This window comes from Periplaneta americana, chromosome 3 (genome assembly GCF_040183065.1).
Source record: "Periplaneta americana isolate PAMFEO1 chromosome 3, P.americana_PAMFEO1_priV1, whole genome shotgun sequence".
Lineage (NCBI taxonomy): Eukaryota > Metazoa > Arthropoda > Insecta > Blattodea > Blattidae > Periplaneta > Periplaneta americana.
The window spans coordinates 42,691,903-42,710,078 of NC_091119.1; the positions used below are offsets into that span (position 1 = coordinate 42,691,903).

At 35.0% G+C, this 18,176-nt stretch overlaps 3 protein-coding genes across 8 annotated transcripts in view; 2 read left to right on the plus strand and 1 right to left on the minus strand.

Annotated features, from left to right (window-relative positions):
- LOC138695959 (reticulon-4-interacting protein 1 homolog, mitochondrial-like) overlaps positions 1-10,773 on the plus strand; it is a 56,903-nt gene extending 46,130 nt beyond the window's left edge. For 2 of the 4 annotated variants that reach the window (XM_069820373.1, XM_069820374.1), the window contains exons 10-11: positions 5,064-5,188; positions 10,552-10,773. In XM_069820373.1, coding sequence (XP_069676474.1) covers positions 5,064-5,188; positions 10,552-10,622 — 196 coding nt within the window. In that variant the 3' untranslated portion in view covers positions 10,623-10,773. The remainder of the gene's footprint in view (positions 1-5,063; positions 5,189-10,551) is intronic. The other 2 variants (XM_069820379.1, XM_069820376.1) reach the window with 1 other exon arrangement.
- Positions 1,590-12,187, minus strand: eIF2alpha (eukaryotic translation initiation factor 2 subunit alpha). Its single transcript, XM_069820387.1, has 6 exons — positions 11,952-12,187; positions 11,545-11,803; positions 10,767-10,995; positions 10,275-10,507; positions 3,519-3,634; positions 1,590-2,076 (listed from the first exon to the last, which is right to left on the minus strand). The coding sequence occupies exons 2-6, from the start codon at positions 11,780-11,782 to the stop codon at positions 1,894-1,896; spliced, it is 999 nt and encodes a 332-aa protein (XP_069676488.1). The 5' UTR covers positions 11,783-11,803; positions 11,952-12,187; the 3' UTR covers positions 1,590-1,893.
- A 291-nt stretch (positions 12,188-12,478) lies between these two features.
- Dek (protein) overlaps positions 12,479-18,176 on the plus strand; it is a 33,453-nt gene continuing 27,755 nt past the window's right edge. For 2 of the 3 annotated variants that reach the window (XM_069820382.1, XM_069820384.1), the window contains exons 1-2: positions 12,479-12,636; positions 16,644-16,863. In XM_069820382.1, the coding sequence (XP_069676483.1) occupies positions 12,559-12,636; positions 16,644-16,863 (298 nt within the window). In that variant the 5' untranslated portion in view covers positions 12,479-12,558. Of the gene's footprint in view, positions 12,637-12,767; positions 12,895-16,643; positions 16,864-18,176 lie in introns of those variants that run through there. The other variant, XM_069820383.1, reaches the window with a different exon arrangement.

Genomic DNA, 18,176 nt, shown 5'->3' on the forward strand with positions numbered 1-18,176 from the left:
TATTTTATACAGTTATGATACTATTATATCATAGATAATGTTATTTTCGTATTCCACATTCAACATGTGTAGGCCTAATCTTTTCTGCAAGTAATTGGAAATCTATTCCCAACGAATTTACTGCAATGCACAAAAGATTCTCATCTGTTAATCGGGATCTATGTTTGGATTTTTGGATTTAGCAACCTTCATTCTCGAAAATAATTGTTTGCACACATATTTCGAGTGACTGCAAATAAGCTCTTGGGATATTGCGTTTTGTTCATTTTTGAATATTTCTATGCTTGGCAAGTCATACTCTCCGCATTTAGTTCTGAATTCTACGTGACTTTGTAAATCAATTAACTCATCCTGGAACTGCACTCTCACGAATTGTACTCAATTTACTATGAAAGGATTAACAAAAATATTAATATCACTTTCCATACATCTAAAATCATTAAATCCATGTTCTGTGAATTCACATTTGAGCTGTTCCAGTAGTGAGATGTAATTAACTATATTTTGTTCAGGCACCATAGATTTCTCTACAAGTTCAAAAGGCTTTTTAGTGCCTTAGCTAATTCCCAACATACTACACAACTTGCTCCTAAACACAGACTCTGAATTGTTCGACTCTCTTCAATGTTTGGCCTATCATGAAATGCTTTCAATTCTTGAAACTGTAGTGCACGTTGCACCCCTGAAAAATTATTTTATCATAACATGTATTTCTGTTGGAATAAAATCACCACAATAACAATAATTGTACTAGTAATAATAATAATAATAATAATAATAATAATAATAATAATAATAATAATAATAATAATGTTGATATATGAATACATATTACAGAAAACAGCTTCCCTGTCACTTCGGCATGTTCTGGATGGCAGAGGGTATGTTTTATGTTGCTCAGTAGTATTCCTGACAATACCTTACAACATAGTAAACACTTTACGTTTTCACAACAAAAATAGTCTTCCTCCCACAATGTACGAATGATCGTTTGCTTACTAAAGGTTTTGATTGTGTCATTGTCCTGCACTGTTCGTACGTTACTAAGTACTTGAACTGCCTTCCGCAGTCATCCGTCGAGCTTCGAACGAGGAACAGAACACTCTGCATTCGAAGGTTGCGATTACAGAACATAATCGGGAGTCAGAGAATGAGCATACCTGCTGTAGTGTTTTGACTCTCCGGAAAGGGAGGAGGAGGGATATGAGGAAAACATCCAAAGGAAGAAAGGAAAAAGAATGACGAGTTTTGTAGTGTCATTCTGTAAGTATTGTGTGAAATACTGTCAAAGAAGTTCTATAAAACTGTGCAATCACTAGTGATTTTCCACATTAGACAGTCTAGTCAAGAACTACAGTACTGTTAAAAAATATCTCATTGGTTCTACATTTTGTGGTACTCTTAAATGGTTTCCTGTTATAATAAGTTTAAAAGATATTGTAATTTACGCATTTACTATCAAGAGATGCGTGTTTATTGAAAACAGCTTATTTAAAACTGTTGCTGTTAAAAGGTGTATATTGGAATATATGCTATAATAAGAAATGGCATACAGCCACAAATAAAAATACTGATCCAACACACCAACATATATAATTAAGGAATTTTAATAATAAAAATTATATACTGAACATAACAAACAGGGAGTTGTTAAACAAAAATACGAATCTAATAAAATATGATGTCATTCCATATAATACTTTCAGCCTGCATGCAATTTCCCTTTATCAAGAAAATATGAAGAAAAAAACTTGACAAGTTTTAAAGTTTTTTTGTACAGTTTACTTGTTATTCTCTGTAACAATATCATACAGATCCAAAAGCACTCTTGTGTAATATTCATAAATACGAGGCGTTATGCTCTCCAATATGAGCAGCATTATAATATAATATTCAATCCTCTCCTTCGGCAGAACCGGCTCCATCTTCACCATCCTCCCCCTCTTCTCCTGCACTGAACACCTGCCCATCAATATCCTCTTCATCATCATCGCCAGCCACTTCTGCATTCTCTTGTTCGGCTTTCTCCATTTGTCTTGCAAGTTCTGCTTCATCAGTTGCCGTTACAACTTTAGGCTGAAAAAATAAACATGGTTGATTAGCTGGTTCATCTAGAAAATTAGGAAGGGACTGACAGTTTGTACCATAAGGCAGCAATACTGCTACGTTGCAGAGAAGTTTAAATCATCTCCTATGGAGCAAATATCAGAAACGGACAGCTGACATGAACTCATACAGTTCTAGAAAACTTTCTCAACATCATCATCACTAATACAACACAGCAATATATGTACATCTGCATGCAATAACTCGAAGCAACATATCAAGTAGTGTTGATTCAATCTCTTATGTATCCACAATGAACTTCTCTTCCAATTTCTAGTATAGTGTTCTTGCCTACTTTCAGAACTGTACTAGTTATTAATCATTAATGTTACAGGAATCAGAGGTCTACCATTTGGTCCGTACCTCTAAATACCTATGCACATTACAAACCAATTTCCTTTCTCTTTTCATGCAGCACTCATTACTTTCAGGCTTTTTCTGACTTTGTGAAATGTACAAAACGCAATAAATATGCACTCTCTACTTTGCATTGAAACACTATTATTAAAACAATAACTAGATCTGGAATAATAGTTATAATAATAATAGGAACAAAGCTACAAAATAACAATGAAAGTAATTATCATGTCAAAACACAAGTACCCACTATATTCACGCCATGTCATGCATCTCAGATCAACTGACCACCACATGGTGATTATGGACAAAGTAGCAACATGTATGGCACCCAACCTTTCTGGTGGAGTTAAATGTTTCAGATGTATAATAAGGAGCTTTTTTTCAAAAATTAACATGTCCATTTTTAGAAAATGCTACAAATATGCATCTCTGGAATAAACGAAAGTTTTTCTTTGGTAAAAATTTATACGAATCGACTTGCAAAAAAAATAATCTTTAATATTTTGCCATAGAACATATTTTGTTCATTGCAGAGAAGTAAGTTTATGGCATCTGAAGTGTATTTTCATGTATTGGACATGTTGCTCCTCTATTATAAATTATAATGTAAGTAATCACAACTATACCATTGCATAGACAACAATTATGTGATAATCATTCAGAATTTAATATTGCAGTATACTGTTTTATTGCAGAATGGTCTTGTGGCTGTGCTGTAACAGATATCAACTCTATGCCACATGCGTTTATATATAGTTTCATTCCTAAGCCAAACAGAGATTAGATGGATTCCCTTCTCTACTGTTCTGGAACTCTGTATACACATCCATGTTTGGAGTCCATATCAGGTGTTATTCACAGAATTAAATGGATCTGGGACTCACATGAGGACTTCCTGGGAGGGACTGGATACTAATTATATCCCAGCCTACTGACATCAGTTTTCTCAGGAAAATAAGTTCTTAAAATCCACATTACACTACAATAAACCACCTGATTTCTCCTATCCATGTAAAAACTCAGAATGTCCATATCTCATTAATTATACTTACAGCCATCTGAATAGTGAAAACTCCTCCCATCGTTGTAATGGTACTTTCAATCTTGTTAATGGCTTGCGTCAGGGCTTTCAAACCATCCTGCTTCTCAGGTGTAGAGGTAGTCATGACTGGAAGATAGTTTACCAAGATGACTTTTACATGTTATGACTATTTCCAATCACTTCAAAAATACTAAACTAGATCATTTTGCTACAAAGAATTGTTTTTAGTGTTAAAGTATTGACGAAGAAAGGTATAAGAATAAAACCTAAAAACTTCAACCATAATCCATATAGTAATATTGTAAATCATTGTTTAATGTAAAAAGTACGATTTTACTTTCTCATTATATGAATTTAAACATTAAGTTAGGTGATGTGATACTGCAAATACATAATTTTTTTAGAGGTTATTTGCAGGAATAAAGTTTCCAGCATCACTGATATCGAATTTCTACAAGTCAATCTGGGAATAGTTCACATGTAAAACAATTCATAAATCTTTGCTTGAAATCAAAAACATAAAATGACGAACTCAACATCTAATTATTATTATTACTACTATTGTTTCGTGCATAAGAAAATGTAGATAAATAAATAAGCTCTCCAGTACGTTCTCAAAGCCCTATTTATTATTATTATTATTATTATTATTATTATTATTATTATTATCATTATTATTATTATTATTATTATTATTATTATTATTATTATTATTATTATTATTATATGCAGAATAAATTGTTTCTATTTTTCGTTACGAATTATTTTAAAGTCGGATAATCAACAGGTACTGAAGACCAGAGACCACATTGTTAACAAAAATTTTCTCAGTTGTAAAAGCATTTGTTACCTACACATGAGAAACCACTGAAAGAACATGTGAAAGGTTGACAATGAAAGGGGAGAAATTTGCTTTGGATCTTATAATAAATCACTTAAACATAGCCCACTGTACTTTTGACATTTGAAGGCCGATTTTCGCAAACACAAAAATAATATTAAGAAAGATTATAATATATGTATACTTAGCCTAACTGTCTTACATAAATTTGTGAAAAAATAATTACCCATATTTAAAGGAACTGCTCATTCTACCCATTATCTCTTGGCTTAGTTGGCTCATGAGTGATGCCTTATCAGTGTCACTGATAAGGTTCAGACAGTTGACTAAACAACAACATCTACTTAAACTATACAAGTTACAAATGAAGTCAAACATCTTTGAGAGGAATTAATGACTTTAGTGTTTAATTCAGAAAGCAAAAGTTCCCTTCTTGGATCCCTTATAAATTAAATTACTATTATTCACAGCATGGTGAAATGAATGAATTGTTGAAAACATATGAAAGGTGTCATGATAAAGTGTATGTCACCTTCGTGATACCCATTTTTTATATTTGATATATTATTTGACTGGAAAGTCAGAAAACATCTACAGTATGTCAATTTTTTATCTTTTTATTCTTTTCTCCTCTGCCAATTAGGGTACTAAGTACCTGTATTGCAGTCTCTTGCAGTATCTTATATATATCATACTAATTTCTAATTTTTTAAGAAGTGCAGGTTCAAGGAATAGAGAGCACAACATTGACACAATGGGAGAACTGAACAGCTTACTGAGATTTCTTGTCCAAATGTCATCTGCCAACAATAAATTGGCAATATGTCCTCATAGTAAAGGTAAGCATTCACTGATCAGCACTGCACGCACTGCAAGAGCCGCACGAATCGCAATATTTATGTGGAGTGCATTCACTATCAGGTTCGCCCTCATTGCATGCGTGCGAGCACGCGAATTTTCTCTCATTCTATACTTCGAGTTGAATGTGATGATCAGACATGAGTGATAGTGATGGAATTATTGCTGCCTGCCTACTCATCGATGAAGAGGAAAGAAAGAAGAGACGTAAACGATTTAGGGTGCATAACGCCTGAAGCAAAATATTAGAGCATGGGGAATTTCATGCTTTATTTCCAGATTTAATGAAAGACTTGTTAAATTTTTCCAGTATTATCGAATGATCCATGAAAAATTTACATCTCTCATTGAAGTACTGATGCCTGAACCAACCAAAGAAAATATGTTTCATTATTGCTCCAATCTCTTCCCATATATTGTCCCTACGTTGATTGCTGTAATCAGGGCTGGGCAGTATTTGAAATACATTTGTATTTTGTAATTTGTAAGGATTTTCGAAAGTATTTTGTATTTAAATACATAAAATTGATGTATTTTGTATTTCAAATACTTAAAATACTTTTTTTTTTCTTCTTGTCCTTCAAGTTTTGGATTTGGATTTGAAGAATGAACTTTTGTCTTATTTGCTTATCCATTTCAGAACTGCTAGTTTTCTTGCCACAACTGATTCCCTTAATGCCATAAAGAAATCTCCAACATCAAGGATCCATCACCCAACACTTGCTAAATGGTCAGCATTATAGAATGCGTCTAGGAGACCCAAATCCTCAGAAATTATATCAGATGTCTTGAAATATTCATCAAAGTTTCCTTGCCCAACTCGATGGAATTCTCTTCATGACTCAGTCTCTCAAATATTGCAATTCAAACATGATATAAACAGGTGTAACAGAGAACTCCTCATCTGGTTTCACACACATATTCTGTGTCCTCTTCTTATCATTTGGTGAGGCAGTGTCAGAGAGCCATCTCATCTCAATGGCAAAGGGACAACCCTGTGCACTCTAGAGAATTACCCAACAGTGAAACAAGCTTTTATAAAGTATAATACAAGTTTGTGTACCTCTGCACCTGTAGGAAGACTGTTCTGTTTTGCAGGATTTATTCATTCACAAGCAAAGGGATCCTTATCTGATAAACTTCTTGAGAAACTATTTTTTTTTAAGGGAGCAGTAATTATTCATATGTAGCATAATTTCATTGCTGACTGGGAAAAGGAATAATGTTCAGTTACAGTGTTTATATAAAATTTCGAGGTAAAAATACTTTTAATGTTAATATAACATTTTAGATTTTCAGTAATATTCTTATTTCTTTAGGCCTATATATTGTATCGAGTATTTGAAATACAAATGTATTTTGAGTACCGTATTTGAAATACAAATGTATTTTGGTTAATTTTTTAAAAGTATTTTGTATTTGTATTTCAAATACAATTTTTTTAAGTATTTTGTATTTGTATTTCAAATACTTGGATGTCAGTATTTTGCCCAGCCCTGGCTGTAATCTGTGTGTTGTAGGTTAAATAATTCTTCATAATCTTGAACAATAATTGTGATAGATAAGCATGTCGTCATGCATTGCATCTATCAGCTTGCCAGTGAGAAATTTTGTACTTGGAGAAAATGCGGACACACAATTCTTGTGGTATCGTCCACTAATCAGAATTCGGCTCTGATATCATCAATCAGCATGTGCCGCATGCGTCGAAAGAGTTGCTCTCCCAAGGAATCCATTCGCATTTTCCAAGAGTTGATTCTTGTAGTGCAGATCAGTGAACACATGTCTATTTAAAATAATGCAAAGAATATGAAAATGCGATTCACGCAGCCCTTGTGGCATGTGCGGTTCAGACCAATGAACACTTACCTTAAAACTTATCTTACCAAATCATGTCAGAAAAAGAGAAAGAATAAGAGAAAGAGGGAAGGAGGAGGAAGAGAGTGAGAGAAAAGTAGTGACAGAAAGAAATATTTTTCACCACCATCTTGAAATTCTGTGACAGACTACAGCAGTTGCAGAGAAAAATTCGACTTCTGACATTTCTAATGAAGCACGTGAAATGTACAGGAACAGAGCAAGATATTGTAAATAACAGCAATTGCCCCTTCCCTCGCCCTGATGGCAGGCAGACAGGTGGAGGGATGGCAGTTGAACGAGCAGGCAGATAAGCTGCAAAAGGAAAGTTAGATAATATATTTAGCCTATGTGGCACTGTCCACTTCTTGTGTGGTCCTGGAAACGCAAGTGATATATTCAGTTCCCATTGGTTGGGGGATCTGGGGAGTGGAATTCAAACATACAATATGTTACAAAGCTAAGCTGTTTCTTTGCTTGCAGGAGCTTTAATGCATGTGCTTCACGCAAAACTAACATAATTGAATGTCAGTCTGATTGTACCACTATTTCCTTCCTAAATCCAAAAAGATTTATTAGCTATGGAACAAAGAATATAAAAACACTAGGCCTATAGCCTACTCTGATCCCGACATAATAATTTGAATCTTAATACAGCATCATAGTAATAGACGCCACTCTATTGTCACTGCAAACTTACTGATAATGGAAAAGTATTACCATTCTGCTGGCAAGATTGCCCTGTGCGATAGGTATTCCAACATGTACAAGTGCACAAGGATGAGCTTGGTTTTCTGGTAAATATTAAAACTCACAAATGAAACGACTTTAGACCTGTATTCTATCCCAAATTGCTTCTTATGATCCTGACCCTATGTACCAACCATAAAAGTTACTTCAACAGAACACAACTTTCAGTGAAGTCATTTAGAGTGCGCTGCCAGGTACATGAAGATTTCTCCTAAGACTTTTTTTAGTAGGTTATTTTACGACGTTGTATCGACATCTCAAGTTATTTAGCATCTGAATGAAAAGGTGATAATGTCGGTGAAATGAGTCCGGGATCAGCACTGATAGTTACCCAGCATTTTCTCATATTAGGTTGAGGGAAAACCCTGGAAAAAACCTCAACCAGGTAATTTGCCCCAACTGGGATTCGAACCTGGGCCACTTGGTTTCGTGGCCAGACGCACTAACCATTACTCCACAGGTGTGGATCCTAAGATTCTTGCTACCATTCTCTGAATTTCAGTCGAAACCAGGCAATTAACTTAAAATATATATGAGTTAAGGCTCTCTCAGTGCTCAATGCAATGTGAGAATTCTCTTTTGCATTATGTAGCAGATGTAAAAACATCAAACATTTTAGAGCTATGTTTGTTCCATCATCAGGGAAATAAGTGATAAAGGCCATATTTTAATCAGTTACCAATGAGCTAATCTCTAGGACCAGACTCGATAGATAAGGTGTCCCATGATGATGGACCCAACCTGTGGCTACAAAATGTTGAATGTTACAACTAGACCTCGGATTTTTAGGCAAATGCCTATTTAGTTCCTTTAGGAAAATGTGCAAAATAATTGCAGATGTTTGCAATTTATGGAAAATTATACTCATTGGGAGCAGTTTTCATAGTGTCTAAAATTACCTAAAATGGGGGTCAGTGCCTATTTCTTCCTAAACAAGTCATTTTTTTTAAGAATTGCAAGAATTTTTAAATTATTTATTTCAAAATTTGTCTCACGCACGGAATGACACCATATTGTCATGCAAAGACTACAGGCGAATATGTGTCAACAGTGAAAAGCTATTTATGGCTGGCCGCCAACAATTTATATGTTTCTGATTAACGTCTTAACTACCAACCGTTTTGAATGCTTCAATGACAATGCGCAACGCACAGCTTAAATTTTTATTTCTATAATTTCATTTCTAGTTTTTTTCTGTGTGTATAGTTTAGTGCTCATATCCTGTATTGTATTAGTTGCGTTCAGTGGCATGCGGTTTTTGGGGCAGCAATTCCATGGAAACCCTGTATGTAGGCAACAGGCACTGCTTCCCTTTACGTCATGCTACCGTACACCACTGGTTGCATTGCATAGCAGTGTGAAGCGAAATAATGCCGAAAGACAAATGTTCGAAAGCTTAATTCGTTTCTGGCTAGTGGAATTTAATGATCTTATTTACGATGGGAAAATAATTTTTTGTCGTTTATGTAACAAACAAGGAAGAATTAGACATTTTCTTTGTTGTGGTAGGCAAGCCGGTAACTAATTTATTAGTTTTCAGTGGTGTTCTCAGATTATTTAAGGCTAACACCCGGCCACAAATTAGCCTAAGTCTATTTTTAAGAGCAGTTATACAAATTTATTATTATTATTATTATTATTATTGTTATTATTATTATTATTTAAGGAAGGAAGTTAGGCTATACATTATTCGAATCAGAGGAACGGTCATTTTCAGTCTTCAAAATGATTTTAACAGATAAAAGGCCTAACTGCTGAAAATTTGGAGAAAATCTTGATAATATATTGTGCTACTAATTATGAAAACTAACTTGTGATGCTTATAGTCATACACATAAAAATGTAAAAATACTTACTTACTTATTGGCTTTTAAGGAACCCGGAGGTTCGTTGCCGCCCTCACATAAGCCCGCCATTGATCCCTATCCTGAGCAAGATTAATCCAGTCTCCACCATCATATCCCACCTCCCTCAAATCCATTTTAATATTATCTTCCCATCTACGTCTCGGCCTCCCCAAAGGTCTTTTTCCCCTCTTTTTCTTTTTTTCGTCCTCAGGTTGCGGATAGAGGAGACGGCCTCCAGATATGGAGGGTAGCTGCGAATATATTGAATAAGCAGTTGTGGACAGCCGATAAGGGGAGGTCCTCCAGCTTGGGGGTTGGGCGAAGGGCTAACAACCCATCACCGTAAAAAAAAAGCTTGTTACGAATCCTTCAAAAATACTTACTTTCATGTATAACTAATCGTTTTGTGGCTCATTTTAGACACCAAAAATAAACATTTTTCCTTGCCTAAAATTAAAGAATAGTGCATAATTACATCATCTTGTAGCCTATTTTAGGTGCCTAAAACGTCAATTTTTCATGCCTAAGATTCCGAGGTCTAGTTATGAAACAGTGTAAAAATCCCATATCAACTTGAAATAAGTTTGGTACATACAAATTTTGAAAGACTTACCGTAGAGAGGTGGAGCAATGAGGTTGATCTTGATTGGCAGTTCCTCTGTTGAGCACGCAAGCCCTGCTCTCAGGGCTGCCTTCACAGCATCGATGCCTTCATACCCATAACAAGCTACTTCAATATCTGCTCGAATTTTCACAGCTTGTGACGTTAATTTGCGTTTAATGTTGTTTAACAAAACTTCTTTTGTCGTCTCATCTAAGCCACATTCTGCTAGAATTGAAGGATCCCTGGCAGTAATAAAAGAAAAATATGTCATGTTTTCTGTTTTCAGATCCCAGCGACAGCTTAAAAATGTCAACTCAAGCAAGAAACTTCCTGATGGTGCACCTAGTATATGAGTAACAATAAAGTCTTAGATCATTGCACATACGTGTCGTGTTTGACACTGCCTCTCTTATAGCTTTATAGATATAATTAGCTTCTTTTATAGTATTAATTTATAACTTTGTATATAGATAAAGAATAGATAATAAATATTATTCTTACAAAACAGCTTGTTTGAAGAAATCGTATGCAGACGCTTTCTTCTTGTACTTTTCTTCGAAATGCCAAGCAGTTTTCTGGTAAAGCTCTTCTAATTGATCATCAGATTCATAATTTAAGAGCTCTGCTACATGACGAAGAATGGAGTTAACAGCCTTTGCTTTGGCAAATCTCTCTGTGCATTTCTCAACATCCTCTGCAGACACTCTGCGCTTACTTAAGTCGATGTACCCTGACGACATTTAAAACGTAATTTTCGTAACAGATTCGGAACAGCTCCAGAATACCAAGGTAATGTTGCACATTGTCAAGAGTAAGATAGAACCTAATAAAGTGCAAAAGTTTCAAATCAATTTTGGGTAATAAAATGTGGCGGCTGGATAACTAAGTTGGTAAAACAAATTGTTACAGCCTGAAAGGTTCCGAGCGGTGACAGGAATTTTTCAGTCAGCTTCCAGAACAGCCTCTGAGTCCACCCAGCCTCCTATCAAATTGAGTATCGTGTCCTTCCTGGGCGTAAGAAGCGGTCGAAGTATGGTGTCTACCGCACCATCTCATTCCAGTACCGAGGTCATGAAAGTAAGGAGTTCTACCTGTATGTCCTCATAAATAATGTTGATAATAAAATAAATGTTTAGGGACTACCGCTATACACAGAAACAAACTAAACTCCGACCTCATTACCGTGATATTCTGGTTAGAACTCAAATAATACAAAACAATTCCATTTTAATAGGTTACGTAAAATATTTAATAAATATTTTTTTTCCTAGTCAGTTACCTTTTTCTTTGTCCACTCGAATCACAACCACAGGTTCCGTTTTCCCTACTCTAATTAATTTATTTATCGATCGAATTCTTCTCCGAGACAACTCAGAAAGAAGGATCATACCCTCTATATTATTGTACTCCAATAAATGAACATATGCTCCCATTTCTGCAATACTCCGCACATTTACCATTACTACATCTTCAACTTCGGGGTATTTTTCTTTGTAGAATCGACAGGATAGCGGCATTATGTCTCACGACGTTTTGACCTGATCAGAAAAATCACACGTGTTAATATCTATATTATACCATTAACCTCGTAAAGCAACAGCTGGAGGTTAGGAATATTTTTTTCATCAAGGCTTTTAATTATGTTACAAAGTTGATATAATAAATTACATATGTTATATCACATACTTTATATCAATATATTTATTCAAAATTTTACTGCAGCTTGATGATGCAATGTCAATTTCACATATGGTTCTCCCTAGTCCCTACACTACCCAAAAACTCGAAAGAAGTCTTCTATCCAGTCTCCAGTGATTGTAATGGCTTTCGGAAAATGTGAATGCATCAACAGCCTTCGGATTTTAGGTGCAACATGCTTGCAAAATCTACCGCAAAGAAAATCAGACACAGCAACGAACACAGAAATAATTTTTATTGAATATGCGGGGATGTGTGTAAAAAAATGTGAAAAAAATATATGATCTTCGAGGAGGATATTCCCACTCCGGTAGTACATTCCTACACCTACTACATGTAATGTATTGCGCTTTAAATAATTGATCTCTATGCTGTTGTACACTTGTACGTATATGTTTATTTAAGTAACATTTATATGAAACTGAACGTTAAATATGAAAATTTTCGTAGAACTAATATTATTTGCATTAAAAATTAATAATTTATAACCGATATAAATTCCAATTTTTTGAGGTCCAAACATAGCTCACCAATGAAGTTGTACGGCGGGAAGAATTTTCTTTAATTCCATTGGCTCTCCTTGAAGCGCCAGCATATGCCCGCCATATTGCAAAGGAGTGTGAGCCTTAAGATGTCGACTGACAAAGATAGTACAAAATCTGAGGAGACGAAGGTATGTTTTAATATAAGATATTAGTACAAATTTTAATTTGAAACATGTAGTTTCCATAAATTGTGAAGGCAATTACGAACGCATAAATGAAAAGATTTTTAGTAGTGTTTTCCATGTTGGGTTGGGGTTGATGTGGACCAAGATGGCGTAGGCGGGGACGGAGTTGTTGATGTTTGAAAACGCGGGAACGCGTACTTGTGTCCTAGGAGGGTTGTCCGGTGCATCAAGATGAGGCGTCCTGTAACTTCTAGTCGAGTTGTATGTATATTACTTGTACTTTTCACGTATGTTCGTTGTTTAATTAATGACGATGCCTTTATGATATTTTTATTTAAGTTCATTTGAATATTTTACATGAATAAAGCCGGGAATTCGGGTCTTTGGTAATAGCGTTGTTAATATAGTTTACTTTGCATATCTGCATTTTTTCAACCTCTTTCAATATGTGACACACTAAAAGTCAAATTTAAAATCTCGCGACATACTCGTACAATTCATGGATAAAAATTTACAAATAAAGCTAATATATTTGGCCTACTTTTTTTGTTTTCATTTTTAAATTTATAGTAGGAATGCAATAGAAAGACTGAAATACCAAATTATTACAGTACTGTACATCCTATAGTTACAGTATATGTTCATCTTTATGATATAGGAATCTAAAAAAAGAAATTTCAGTTAGAACTTTAGCTTGGTGAGTTTTCACTATCTTCAGTGTGGCTGAATGGTTGATAATGCACACCCTCACATTGTCTTCCAAGAGTTAGTAGCCCTGATCGGTTCATTGCTGAGAACTGAGCTTCACATTATGACATAAAGAGGAGGAGAAGAACTTAATGCAGCATTTTTGTAAGTAGCTGTATATTCTTCTCAAAATGAGGTCCAGAGAATTTGAGTACAGAAGCTTGAAACCATGGTCATTCCTTATGTCAACCAAATTATTTCCCCCCTTGTGTAAACTCGTTGACTTAACAGCTGGAGCAAAGGAATCCATCACACGATCGAGTGAAGTCAAGTGATGGGAAATACTTTCAGTGATTTTACTCAACAGAGACGAAGTGTTCGAAATATTCCATAAATCACTAATTTATTGAATATTCTGTTTCGCTACGCACCACACAATCTCATTTTCGTTAAGTTTTTAAAATTTAAACAGAGATGGAATAACTTCACAAATGTATGCAAGGCACGGGAAAATCTGAAAGACTGGTGCAGCGAAACTGTTTACGGGGTATCAAATGTTCATACTATAGGGAATGAGCAACGGGAACTGGCCGCTACACCGTTCTCTCAGACTATGGGCAAGGGTAATTTTAAAGATACGGATGAAAGTTGCGGTGATTTCGGAAGTGAAAATCATTGAATTTAGATTTTTTTTTTTTTTTAGATGCAATTGATCATATATGCAAGGCATAATAATAGCCTAAACTAACCAAACTTAATCTGTCACAGATTTGTATACGCACATTACCCACAATTCCACTCAGTTCGCACATATATGTCACTCCATTACAGTGTGTCAGTATTAGTTGAGAGTATACTGTATCTATCAGAGGGCTATTGAAATGAGTGTCAAAGTGCTGCTAATATCTGGAAAGAAAAGCTATCAGTGAGAGGTTAGGTTTAGTTTGTTACATTTTTGGTAGGTAGGTACTGGGTGAATAGACTGAGTTTCCTATGCTACGGGGCTGCATAGGCCGAAAAGCCTCTACTCATGGCCTACAGCAACAAAAGTCCGTGGTTTATCAAACTATAGTAGACACTGGCTAATAATATTACAAAAAAATTGTTTAAAAGTACATGTACTCACTCACCTTTTTCACTCAAGGAGATTTTGGAACTGATTTCCTTCATATTCCAAACATTTCTGACATTAACTAATGAAATTATCTAGAGGAATTTTCTAGGTGATGTCCATGTCATCGAGAAGAATTTCAGTCAGCACTGTGTGTTGTCTTTGCTTCTTATCTCGAACACTCGTTTCCCGAAATTTAACTGATTTTTTAATTGCAGCATGACTTGGAACGGGATCATCAGAGAAATTTTCTCGGAATAGTCATCTGACAGTATGAGCCGCTTCTGTATGCACATACAGATCTTGAGTAAGCACTCGTGGAATAGAATACTTCGGCCTATTCTTATCCATACCTTTCTCAGCACACTACTGTATACATGTGCTTTCAACAGCTGTTAAGTGTTTATCTGACACTGATGACGCATTCTCACTTTTCCTGCCATGGCGGGCTGACTGACCATGCGCAGGTGGAAAATTGATCTTTTCACCCAGTAGAAAGCGAGTTTTCGTAAGATTGAGGATCGGTGATAGGTTTGGTTTGTTAAGGATTTTGTATGCCTTGCATATACACTGTTTGATAAATAACATTTTCTGCTTATAGTGCTAAATGGTTGTGAAAATGTCGTAGAAAATGATCCATCTGGTAGGTATATAAGAAACTAGCTAAGGCATTTGGGGGCAGGTTTACAGTTTTTGCAGTGATCACATAGTGCCTCTTAGGGTGATGTGCTGCAATTTTGAGGTTATTTTCAATGACTTAACTGTCTTTTCCCATGTGTTGTGCTTAGCGGGATCAAAGTTTCACCTAGAATATGACTGTGAGGAAACCAAGTTTATTGCACCAGGTATGATCACTGAGGAAATAGTTATATTTTGAGACTCTTCAGACAGAAAAAAAAAGATTAATCTATTTTAACATTAAGACTGCAACCACATGTTAAGCATCCTTCTTATTTCCTTTGAGTGTGATAGAGTCCATTGCAGAACAGAGATCTTATAATAATCTCGTTTTTATTGACTTCCTTCGATGCAATTAATTATTTTGACCACTTGCTGTAGACTTCTGCAAGCTGAAAAACGAATTATTTTAAAACAAGTTGTGTATGAAGAAAACTGTGAATAAATGTTATTTGGGGCTTCTTTAGGTTTAAGGTCAAGAAACCTAACTTCTTACACAGTTTCACATAAAGGTCATGCCACCTGTACAAATATTCAAATAAGATTTTCATGAAAAATCTTCAGCATCAAAATAAAAACTTTTGTTATGTTTTTTGTTATAAATTAGCTTGATAAATGATAAAGAAGTAGATGGAAGTCTTGAGATCGTGGAAAAATGCCTGAAGATGGGTTGACAGCTTGGAAGATCAGCAGGTCATGGATAGAACAGAGTTGAGGTACTTTGTGAAATCTATATGAAGTCGACATGCTTCATAATGTCTGATTGATTGGGAAAAAAATGCAACCAGATGAACATTTTTATAATTTTGAAGTCTCCCCCTTCCCCCCCATGCAGTGGCACTTGACTGGAGTCATTGGCCATTATGCTAGTAAAATTACAGTTCACCAATTGCATGCAGTATGGTTTAATTTTTTTGAGCAAATATTATTTTCATCAGCAACAGTATTGCTGGTTTCATGTTAATTATCAGATATGCTAGCTTGTTTCGTAAAATTAAAACAAAATTCTTTTAAAATGTTAAACTTATTTTTTTATTGGAATGCCCTCTTCGAAAATGACGTTTTAACTTATTTGGTACCGATGTAGCAGTTGACAGTTGATTCCCACAGATGAAACACTAAAGATTAAGTTCCAGAGTATACTTACGCACAGTAATTTGAAATTTACTTGTAAATGCAGCACATAACTGCGTTTTTAATCAAAATGTGGTATATTCTAAGAACATTTACATCTATCTACTCACAAGAAACACTTTGACAGAGGACTCACTTGTGATTCTTTCAGTGTATGAAACCTTAAATAATTAAGATATTTCCTCCAATACAAACCAACTCTTGAATAATGAGTGATTGAAAATGTATTCCACAAAGATTTTAAAATGAACGTTTGCATATCAGCATGAGTAGCAATTGCATCAGCAGTTAGGTAACCTATACTATGCGTTTTCTTTCGCATTTGGGATATGCGTCATTTATTTCTCCTCAACATTGGTTGAAAATGCTGTTTTATATGACTGGAATTTAATATTTGCAGATGGAGGATGTGAAAGAAGAAAGTACTGAAGATGATAAGGAAGCCAGCGAAAATGAAGAAAAGGAGAAAGAAACTCCAAAGAAGAAAGCAGCTAAGGCAAAAGAAGTGAAAAAGGAGGAAAAAAGCGAAGAGGAAGAAGAGGAGGAGGAGGATGATGATGAAGAGGAGGATGGTGACGATGTGGATGGTGAAGATGGGAAGAGTGGTGGAGATGGGAAAGGTATTTAAAAATAAACTGCATTACATATTAATACTTTGGTAATTCTTTACAATTGCATTACCAAAGGAAAGTGAATATTTATCCATACTCATCTACTGTCCAAAATGCGTATATGCAAGACATACCAAAAGCCTGAACTAACCAAATCTGACCTGTCACTGATACTCGATCTTAAAAAAACTCGCTTTCTGTCTGTCTATCAATGTATCTACCAAAAAGCTTACATGCAAGTCATGTGATCCCACCTCTCTGCCAGCCACTACTTTCTCAACAACTTTCCATCCTTATTCTGGTATGTAATTGGTGTCGCCATTTAATTTATCTTCTGTTATGTATATGTGACTTGATTATAAGCCAAGTGTGTAAATATATATTGTATCATTCTTTAGTAATGCAATTCTAAAGAAATTCCATTATTTTCATCATAGGGGAGGATTTTGTTAAATGGGATACTTGCCTAAAATTGGATACCTATGATAAGTTTGCTGCATATGGATTGCATGTGAATGTGGTGAAGTGTATATTGGACGGACTGGTGACCGAATCAAAGAACATACTGAAATCTCAGGCTTCATTATCCCCAAAAATCCACTGTGACTCAGCATATGTATTGAAAAAAAAAGGCACAAACTTATGTTTGATCAAACCAAGATTCTAAATAGATATAACAATGATTGGGATAGGATAATTGTGGAGCATGTTTCCAAAAGGTACCAAATCCAAAATTTTCGAAAAATGAGTTACAAGTGGCAGCACATACCTACTAGGTTTCGGCATCTGTATACAAAAGAATTTTTGTCAAAAAGTACCTAATCCCATTTATAGAGGTCGTCTGAACTTACATTTTACAGCAAAACATACCATATCTGCTTCAGCTTTCATAGCATAAACTACATACCCATTCCTCTTTCAACAATGTGAGTTTGTGCTGTTACATCAATTTTCTTAAATTTTCAGTAATGGCTGCATGTACATTTTGTGTTATTCTATATAACATTTTTTGTGCTTCTTGTTATATCACTTTATGGTGAACTCTTAAAAATGGATTCTGATATTTGAGATGAATATGTCAATGCGCCAGAATGTATTGGCAAATAAAAAAATCATAAAATGTCTGCGAATTCATTGTAAACAAAGTATACTGAGACAGGAAAAGCATAAAGTTGCTGCAAGTGCAAAACCTGAAATTTCATACAAACATAATAACTTTTGTAAAGCGTTATCCATATCAAATAGGGATATGGTTTGTGAAAACAAGCAATACTGGGCCAATACAGGTGCTGTGAGCAAAAGAAAAATTATAATGGGATACA

Bases quoted from the DNA above. Each gene is read 5' to 3' on its own strand.
- eIF2alpha (XM_069820387.1), bottom strand. From the start codon at position 11,782: ATGCCGCTATCCTGTCGATTCTACAAAGAAAAATACCCCGAAGTTGAA. The intron at 10,996-11,544 runs GTAACTGACTAG...AAATGTCGTCAG, and splicing joins TCGAGTGGACAAAGAAAAAG to GGTACATCGACTTAAGTAAG. The intron at 2,077-3,518 runs GTAAGTATAATT...TTATTTTTTCAG, and splicing joins TTTTCACTATTCAGATGGCT to CCTAAAGTTGTAACGGCAAC.